Below are 10,787 nucleotides of genomic sequence, written 5' to 3'. Positions count from 1 at the left end.
TAGTTATTATTAACACCTTTGAAGGGTGTCCATTTCTGCTTTTCTTTAGTTTTGGCTCCCATGATTAGCCATTAGCCTATACATTGGAAGAAAAGTAATATAAGGACCATATTGGACTGTAAAAAATCAGTATCACTGTTATAGAACTATAGTTGTGGGAAAACTTTCAAAAGGTCCAGAATGACCAGGAAAACCATATCCCACTTCAGTAACTACTACTTTCCCATTGAAGAAACCAGAACTTTGAAGTAAAATCTTTATTTCAGTATTTCCATAATTAAAGCAAACATGCATGCTTGAGTTCATTATTTAAGGTGATTTATACTATAAAACAACTTCCATGAATATTAAGAGTTCCCGAATGTCATTTGAGTATCTGCCTACATGCTTGTTGGAACCTTCTGTAGCCTTTTCTTTGTAGGAATTCCAGTTTTTCTGAATTCTTCCCTTTCCTTCAGGTATTCCATTTTGCATTCTTCATAAAAGGCTGGATCATCATAGCTATGAGAAGGAAATGAAAATATTTTAAAGTAATTTTGCATGTGTTAAATGTAAGCTTAATTACTAATATTCAGACATCTGGTTCATCAGGCTCAATCTTTAGAAGCACACTTTTAGTAATGGTTACAAATTCACTGTTAACTTTATGCTACCAAACTGAAGACCAAATCATTCATTTTTATATAGCACTGTCACAGGATAGAGCAGTGAGAAGCACAGCTCCTGTCCTGGGAACCCACGGTGTAAAGGACAAGTAAAGACCGGATTAAAATTTAAGTGTACAAAATACTGTGACAGAGGTATGCCCCAGTGCACCATGGAAACAAGGAAGAAATGGGGAAGGCAGAGATATCAAGGGGAAATGCTTGAGTTGTATTTTGAAAGACCAACAGAAATCCATATAGAAGGCAAGTGTGGGAAGGCACGTGGATGAGGAAAAACTAATGCATGAAAAACTGCAAGTAGATAGGTACCACTATAGCAGATTATGCACATAGGAGAAAAGGCCTGAAATGAAGATGGAATGGGCAAAAGTCAAATCATGATGTGCCCTTTATGCTATACTAAGAAAATCTATCCTGAAGAAAATGGGGCACAATTAATAGAGCACCTCACCTGTAAGATCAGTTTTGTGTCTTGGATGAATCTGACAACATGTGGCAGATAGGGCAAAAGGGGGCAAGCAACGTTAGAGGCAAGATAGCCAATAAATGGTTAAAATAATCCAGGCAAAAAATGATGAAGGCACAGGCCAAAAGAAGAGCTGTAGGAATGAAAAGGAAGAGGTGATGTGCGGGAAATTTCAGTAATCAACAGGAAATAACCAGTTCGAGTTAGGAGACAAGACTGTAGATACTAGACTACTGTATAATTCACAAAGACACGTAGGGTGAGCAAAGGAGCCAAGTTCATTTCTGGACTTGAACAAAGAAACAAATGTTACTTTCCATAGTAAGTAATTGAATTCATGGGTGCAAACTAAACTTCCTCAGATTTAAGAATGAGAAGAGAACTTGGGGAATCACCAACTTTAAGGAGTAGATTAAAAACATTGAGAAGTACAGAGAGGTGTTGGGAAAATGGGAAAATATATTATCAGGGAAGGCAGAGGAGACTTTCAAGAAGGGATTGCCAGAGAGAGGTCAAATAAAAGAGAAAGAACAATTTGTTGGATTTGTCTACCATCAGCCCATTAGAGCCTTTAAAAAGAACAGGTTCAGTAATGTAAGGATAGAAATCAGATTACAAATGAAGGTACGAGGTAAGCAAAAACAATGTTTCCAAATGAGAGAGGATAAGCAGTTACATTCATTTCATGGAAATGTTAATAGTAGTTAACAAAGAAGAACACCCTCTTATTTAAAGATGAACAAATACTATTTCTTAGTGTATCTGGGGACTCAAAGTCAAGTAAAATTTTCCCTAATGATTTTCCATTTACTTTCAGTTAATGTTACATCCACTGCTTATCTCTTCAAGCAAGCAGAAACAGCCATCCTTCCTAGCCCCTCTCCTCCCCTCTAGAATCTTTTATTTTCTTCTTGTATTTCTAGGGGGTGAGAGAGAGAAGGATATTCAAATGATTAATATTCAGATAAATAGTAACAAATACTAATCAAAAAAGAGCTAATATTGACTGAATACCTATCATGGTAAATGTGTTTATATACAGTACCTCACAATCACTCCATAAGGTGTAATTATTCATTCTTACAATGAAGAGCCCGCCTAAGGTCACACGGCTAGTTAAGCTCTCACTGATGCAGAAGCTGAACCCAGGTTGCCCTCTGCAGTCTAGACTCCTGTCTACTCTGCTCTAGAGCTGCCCCAACTGGAGTGAAGGATAATATGTCAAACTGGCAATAACAATTATGATGACTGAATCTGAGAGATAAAAATTATTTAATCAATATATAAGACAGAATTTAACAATTCAGTCATACAAAAGTTTAAGGGATTCGTTTATTTAGTAAATATTTCTTGGAAGCACTCGAGAATAGAACTGAGAGAACATTAAGTCACAGAATGAAGTTTCACTCCTCTATGGTAAAGCACTGAGTACAATACCTGGACCATAAATAAGGGCTGCTGTTGATATTAACTTAAGAAAAAAAATTAACACTGATTATGTTTCATCATCTACAAATATAGCAAATGAAGAGATGAGTTTACATTATCTCTAAAGTCTTTTCCAACTCCACCATTCTAAAAAAAGATCTATAAGTTTATGCGTACATATTTTATTTTTAAAAAAATGTAGGGTTCAGGTATTCATTACTTTTTTATTTAATCCCCTAAGACATATATCATACTGACATATACACTACACAGGCTAGAGAAATTAAAGGAAATAAAGGCTTACGAAAACTAAGATCTCTCAACATTCAATTAACAATACTTGCTAAAGTATTCTACAATATTATCTTTCAATAATGTGGACGATAGAACTTGGGTGAATAAATCAGCATGTGAATTCAAAGAACTTCACACATTTTTACTTAGATTTAAGGAACTACAACAAAACATTAGTGAACATGATATTATAAAATTATTTTAAAAGTTAATTTGGTTAACTTCAAAAATCTAAATTCACCTTTATATCATCCATATGATTTATCTCAGCTTTCTAGGAATTAAATTATATTAATCCAACAAATCACAAGGCTGGAGAAGGTCTCAGAGATATTTTAATTCAGTTATCTTCACAATAGAATAAACAAATATCAGTCTGTACTATATTTTACAGATCAGACTGTTCATGAAAAAAGATTTGTTAAATAGTGAAAAATCATATATTTTTGTCTGCTGACTTCATCTTTTTAATTAGATACAATGCTGACAAAATTTGAAAAGACTCATAAATATGTTGCATTTTTAAGACGATACTGGAACTTTAGACTCAGCCAACAATATGATAAATTTGGTATGGAGAGGTACAGAATATATTACATGTAATGAGTTATGTAACATACTCTTATCTACTAAAAATACACACAGAAGCACAAATAGTGAGATAACTACTTACTAAGCAGTTAGACATTCTTTCAATGCAGAGTTTTCTTTCCGGCATTTTACTACCATAAGAACTCCAGAGTTCTTGCAACATTTGGTAAAATCTGAAATAAATTTGGAAGGAAAAAATTACTTGTAATTACATCTATATAAACACACACACATACACACACACACAATTTTTTTTCTTTTTAGAAGAAAGCCTGTCACCCAGGCTGGAGAGCAGTGGCATGATTATAGCTCACTGCAGCCTTGAACATCTATTATGTAGATTGTGCTTGGCACATGGTATCAAGCTCAACAAAAGACATGTACACCAGTAAAAGGCAGAATAAGATGGGTGATATTTACTTTGTAGAAATAAATGTGATTTGATAGGAGGGAGAGAGGACTTCTGAGATGAAGGGCAAGGAGACTTCAAAGAGACAGGGTGTAGAGATAGGATTTCTAGTAGAGAAACAGTACAATCATGGGCTGCTTAACAATGAGGATACGTTCTGAGAAATGTATCATTCGAAAATTTCATCGTGGTCCAAAGACCAGAGTGTACTTACACAAACCTAGATGGTACAGCTGAGTAGACATCTAGGCTATTTGCTATAGCCTAGGCCACAAACCTGTACCATATGTTACTGTACTGAATACTGCAGGCAATTATAATAGAAAGGTAAGTACTTGTGTATCTAAACATTTCCAAACATAGAAAAGGTACAGTAAAAATACAGCATTATCATCTTATGGAACCACCATCATATATGTAGTCTATCGTTGATCTAAACATCGTCATGCAGTGCATGACTGTATATTCCAGGAGAAATACGAAGAGTTGCCTCCTCCTTTGAAGGGGAATTGTTTGCAGACATTGGTATCTGTTGTCTAGTCTCTGTATGTCTTCTTAGTACCTGGCAACAAAAGCCGGTGGATTCCCACCTGATGGCATCAAGGCATCCCTTTGCTTTTACACAACCCTGCCACGGTTTCTTAACTTCTAATAACAGGACTCCCATTCCATTCCCAAGGAAGTTCTAGGTGCCCTAGATATTTCAAATGGCTTTCTGTCAAATTTCCACTCTGCTAGTTTGCCCTTTAAATTGTATTGGCACCTTGAGTATTCTGCCTTTTCAGGACCACACACCCAGAAAAGTCTGGTACCTATGCTACCCACAGCTGGGCCACGTACTACTCTGTCTTGTGTTTGCTTTGGGTCAGACTCAGTCCTGTCTTATCCCTTACACAGGACAATATGCTTTGCTCCTCATCTCTTGCAGCTACTCTCGTGAACTACTCTGGTCCCTCCTTCTGACCACTGGCTGCTCTAGTTCTAGACTCTGCCACCCCTAATCTACTGTAAGTAAGCAACTATTTCCAAGTGAGATCTTAAACATCGTCCTTACAAAGAAGCTGTAGGCAAAAAAATAAAAATAAATTGTGGATTGTGTTTTCTCAATATGTTTTGTAACTTTTAAAATACAAAATAATCAAGATTCCTCTCTTAAGCTATGTGCTATCCTTCCAGGTACTTGAGATTATACATTATTTATAATTGTCTTAAACAGATAATTTTAGGAATGTCCATGAAAATACATACTTATGTAACAAAAATATTTTTAAACCACAAGCAACCAAAAATGAGATTAAATGCATAAAAAATTCATTATGGGCCAGGCATGGTGGCTCAAGCCTGTAATCCCAGCACTTTGGGAGGCGGAGGCGGGCGGATCACCTGAGGTCAGGACTTCAAGACCAGCCTGGCCAACATGGTGAAACCTGTCTCTACTAAAAATACACAAATTAGCCGGGCGTGGTGGCAAGTGCCTGTAATCCCAGCTACTCAGAAGGCTAAGGCAGGAGAATCGCTTGAACCTAGGAGGCGGAGGTTGCGGTGAGCCAAGATCGTGCCATTGCACTTCAGCCTGGGGGACCAGAGTGAGACTTTGTCTCAATAAAAAAAAAAAAAAAATTCATTATGGGGGCTTTGCTGGGACAAGAGTCCTACAGCATAGATACCTGTATCCACTCACAACATCACAGTGATACTTCCAAGAAAATTGGTGGAATAGGAATAAGGAACAAGGGATGCAAGAAATGACTTTAATTCAAATAATGTGCGTGATCACATGAAATGAGTTGATACATAGTATTCCCCTTCAAGGACACACAGGATTAGTTCCCTTTGTCTTCTGCTTCCCTAGTCTCAGCAGTCCCAACATTTGCTCTCTCATTCCCAACCCAGCCTGTTAGACTCTAAATGTAATCACGTATCTTCTTTATTCCAACTACCAATGTTCTTGTTCCTCTTGATGCAGAGGAGCTGGGCACACAGGTCAAATCAAACCAAGGGAAATTCCTTTGTGCCCTTAGACTAAGGACTCCCTAACACTCAAAAGGCAAAGCGGACTTACAGCCAGCTCACCTTCAGTGCAGACGCTGAAGGGTAGCCACATGGCTATCTAAAAGTCAATTATCTTTCACTCTGAAATGCCTATCTATTCTTACATGTTAATTTTTCTATTTACAGCATGATGTTAAGATCTACCTTTATATAAGCAAAGACTACAATCCCCAAAGACATGGGCAATCCTCAAACAATATGTATATAAAGTTAATCCAGAATTAGCTAAATCTAGCTAAAGGCTTCTTTAAGAGAACTGCCATGTTCAATAGTGGTAATGAACCATGGGCTGGATTCCCCTGCACCACCTTACCTTTACTGTCACCTTACTATACCTATACCAGACCAGTTCACTCAAATAATGTCTGGAAGAAAGGTAATTAGATAATGAATTTTGCCTCATGAAAACACACTAGTTGACCAAACTTTAGTCCTTTTCTGGAAAACACAGACACAATGGCTGTTAGCAAATGTTTACTTTCTGAATTTAACAAACCCAATATTTTACCTTACTTGAGAATAGGATGCTTAGGCATTGCATTAAGATTTGTTTTGTCTACTATTAATAAAAATGTCCCTGGTAGGGAACTGGTACAAAATAGCATTTATGTGTTCTGATCACAATAAAGGCATAGTCTATATACTTTCACACTTGTCCATATCTCTTCAGGAGTAAATGTGACTGACCTGAAGCCTAAAGCTGTCTGTAAGGTTTCTGTCACTTGTTTAGCAACAAGATTTTAATGAGGACCTTTCTTTCATCCTACATTAGCATATATTCATATAATAGTGATGCTGCTAATACTGTCAACTGATTTCTAAAATCGAATTCTGAAACAAATCCAATTTAAATCACTTCCATCTTTCAATTTATGTTAAATGTTAAAGAGCTTGTATATCTGATTCTATCAATAATTTTAATTACTATCAAAAACTATAAAAATCAAATTTCATTCAATTCAGTCTATCTTAAGATAATACAAAAGAGTATCAATAAACAGTAGGAATGTGGAGAGATTGTTAAAAGTTATTCAAAGGTTTAAAGTAATGAGCACTCAATTTTTTCATTAAGATATCAAGAACATAAAATTCTGTGTCTTTCTTTTGTAAACTCTTCATTTATCTTAAAGAAACCATGTAATATCATATACTATTGGTAAAAATATTCTCTGAAGCCAGGCACGGTGGCTCACGCCTGTAATCCCAGCACTTTGGGGGCTAAGGTGGATAGATCACTTGAGGCCAGGAGCTTGAGTTCAGACTGGCCAGCATGGTGAAACCCCATCTCTACTAAAAATGTAAAAATCAGCTGGGCATGGTGGCAGCGCCTGTAATCCCAGCTACTTGAGAGGCCAAGGCAGGAGAATCACTTGAACCCAGGAATGGAAGGCTGCAGTGAGCTGAGATCACACCACTGCACTCCAGTCTGGGCAACAGAGTGAGACTCTGCCTCAAAAAAATAATTAAAAAAAAAATTCTTTAGATATAATTAAATTTGGCTCAAGATTATCTAGGAAAAAAACCACAAAGAGATAAAGTCTTCTCCTAACTTTAACATAATGGATAAAATAATTATTCACATTGTAATTAAGTACCAGTAGCCTATATAATTTCCAGTTTAACTATGATATGAAAAAAAAAACTTGGGAGCTTCCATATAAAACATTAACAGAAGTAATTAATTTTTTAACTTATTTAATTTATGGAACTTCCAGATATACTTCAAAATTTAAATAATTCCCAATAATATGGTTTCTTAATCGAGCAAAGGATCAATATGGCAACTGTGCATTGAACTAGAAATAGCAGATAGTTCATCTTTTACACTTTCTCTGCACATAGTCAGTTTCAAGCAACATCATTACTTTGCAAATGCAGTTATCCAGTTAGAACTAAAGCATTCACTGAGATGACAATTTTAAAACACACCAAATTAAAAGAAATAATCCCCATTATTTCATTTCTCTGATTAGAACCACTCTGTTCATATCTCCATTAATTTGATTTTAAAATGAATTTTTTCACAACTATCTTTAGACACAGCACTTATTCCTAACTTTTCAGTACTTTAATTTCCTTAGCCAGTAAAGTCTTCAAAAAAATGCCTATTTTCTCCCAGCATTACAAAAAGCAAAGGCACATTTGGATACCAATATAATTTAGAATTTTAACATATAAGCTATAGCCAATATTTCCATAACTGCACCATCATCTTAATAGGTGGAAAAAAAATGAGGACATCCTGTTTATTAAAGAACATAGTAGGGCAGACTTAAAAATCACCCTAAATTCATAATACATCATATCAACTCTATAAATAGGAATCTGAATCACAAAACTTTCCTTACATAAAACTAGATAAGAATAAAAGCAGAGAGGTACTTTAAACTTAATGTAGGAAAGATCTTTTGAACAGTTAGTGAATTGTAAGAGGTTTTAAAAACATAGGACTAAAAATGTAAAATTTGAAAGAGGGTCTAAGTGCTGACTTTTAGTAAGATTTCCCTTCAGACAAAGGTATCTGCAGTTTTAAATCTGTGATGTAAATTAAAATCTACAACTAAATTTTCTCAAGAAAAGTTATCTTTTATGTGATTACTTCTGTAGTGAACAGTCTAATGTCAGGTCCCTCTAGACGATGCCTAAGAGCTGCACCACTCTCAGTAATCATCATCCCTTCTGGAAGCTGTGAAGTAAAAAGTGCCTGAAGACAACAGGAGGTCACCCTCAGTTTTCAATGCAGTGATGAAAGTCTGAACCAAAGCAGAGACAATGGAGACAGTATTTTTGTCCTCTTCTTTCTCATGACTGCTCAGCTGAAGGAAATCAAGGCCAGAGGGACACACAGCACATTATCCTGTATAATCAACAGGATGAACGGTATTTCATGAGCTTCTGACTTCATATACATTAGTCTATAAAATTTAATAACACAATTGTAGGTCTCTCTGTGACCTCTGCATCAATGATCTAAGTACTTTGGCTTTTGGAAAGAATCGAATCCAACCCACAGACAAAGCCAAATATAAATTAATTCCAGATTGGATGAGAAGTAAATTAGGATAAATTCAAGTAAGCTGAAAAAAGTGCACAAATCTTTTCCAGCAAACATTCTAGCCACCCACCCCTACAAAAAAAAAAAAAAAAAAGAAAGAGTACCACAATTTTCTAAAGATCCATAAAACTATCAGTTCACATGGAAAAATATAATGTCCAGAAATGATAAACACCTTTTACAACATGGGTCCCCCAAATTCCGCACTGCAGACTGGTACCAGTCCATGGCCTGTTAGGAACTGGGCAGGACAGCAGGAGGTGAGCGTCTGGCTAGCGAGCATTACTGCCTGAGCTCCACCTCCTGTCAGATCAGCAGCGGCATTAGATTCTCACAGGAGCACAAACCCTCCTGTGAAGAACTGTGCATGCAAGGGATCTAGGCTGCACGTTCCTTATGAGACTCTTAACTAATGGCTGATGATCTGAGGTGGAACAGTTTCATCCCAAAACCACTGGAAAAGTGTCTTCCACAAAACTGGCCCCTGGTGCCAAAAAGGCTGGGGATTGCTATTTTACAGGACATATATTGAAAGAGTGGCTTCTTCCTGCACTACACCTTTAAAAACATTTCCATTTTCAAAGGCAAATCTATACACTGTAGATGGGAAATCACCAAATCATTACCTTAATTTTTAAGAAAAGATTCATTTGTAAATACTGCGTTAGTTTTTCTTTAATTACCAAAGTGGAACGAAAAAGAAAAAATTACCTACATTCCTATCTTCATGATAGCAACAATAATAGCTAATATTTATTGTGTTTATAATAGGCACTGTCCAATGAGTTAATTAATGATTCACAAGTATTAGCTGATTCAATAAATTACAATATTTAAGTATTTTCTCATTTATCCAGGGGCTCATAAAATATCATTCATTCATTCAACAAACATTTTCAAAGTACCTACTGTGCATTTAAACACTGTGCTAGCTTCTGGGGTTACCATGTAGAGTAAGAAAGAGAAGGTTCCTACTCTGTGGGAGCTAACAACAGTCCCTGAAGAAGACAAGTAATCTTCAAATGCTAACAGTTGAGTTGACACCTGCTCTGGGCAGGGAGGGTGCTATGGAGTACAGAATGGGAACCTCAAACATACTCAGGAGGGAATTCCAATATGAAGTACTCTTAAGCTATGATGTACACCATGCTGTGTTAGCAAAGGAAGAGAGGGAACAGTATTCTGGACAAAGGCAAGGGCACAGAAGATCTGGAGGTGAACAGGCAGGACATATTACAGAGAATAATTCAGAATGGTTGGTACATTTGCTATTAGCTTGTATGTGTGTGTGTGGGGGGGTGGTGGATGTCAGGTGGAGGAGAAAAGGTATGCACCAAGTATGACCAGTAGGCAATATTCAAATGTTTAGGCTGTGTTCTAAGGACTATCAAAATCCTCAAAAGGGTTTACGCAGTGGAATGACAAGATCATGTTTTCTTCTGCACAGAACTTTAGAGTAGGCAGGGGAAACAGAACTGGAAATAAGAAAACTGGATAGAAAGTTAGTACCACAGTCCAAGGGGCTAAAAACATTTAAACCTGTGGCAGACAAGTAGGAAAGGACAGAAGTGAGTGAATAAAAATGAAACCAGAGGGAACTAACAGGACTTGGAATATAGTTATTTATGAGTGTAATAGAAGGAGGAGTCAAGGATAACCCCTAATTTTCTTGCTGGGTGCATGATGGCCCAGGTTGATGACTTAAAAAACACCAGAAAAACAAACAAAAGCACTGTTGTACATAACACACACTCACCAAAAAGGAATAGCTGTTGTACATAACACACACTCACCAAAAAGGAATAGCTGTTGTACATAACACACACT

The 10,787-nt window shown here is 36.5% G+C and overlaps 1 protein-coding gene across 2 annotated transcripts in view; it reads right to left on the bottom strand.

Annotated features, from left to right (window-relative positions):
• Positions 1-242: 242 nt before the first annotated feature.
• Positions 243-10,787, bottom strand: part of CMC1 (C-x(9)-C motif containing 1) — an 83,035-nt gene continuing 72,490 nt past the window's right edge. For both annotated transcript variants that reach the window (XM_011961523.1, XM_011961522.1), the window contains 2 exons: positions 3,527-3,617; positions 243-501 (listed from right to left, as the gene is read on the bottom strand). In XM_011961523.1, the coding sequence (XP_011816913.1) occupies positions 381-501; positions 3,527-3,617 (212 nt within the window). In that variant the 3' untranslated portion in view covers positions 243-380. The remainder of the gene's footprint in view (positions 502-3,526; positions 3,618-10,787) is intronic.

The sequence above is a fragment of the Colobus angolensis genome, unplaced genomic scaffold (assembly GCF_000951035.1).
Source record: "Colobus angolensis palliatus isolate OR3802 unplaced genomic scaffold, Cang.pa_1.0 Scaffold56, whole genome shotgun sequence".
NCBI lineage: Eukaryota > Metazoa > Chordata > Mammalia > Primates > Cercopithecidae > Colobus > Colobus angolensis.
This window is presented reverse-complemented; position numbering and strand designations above follow the sequence as displayed.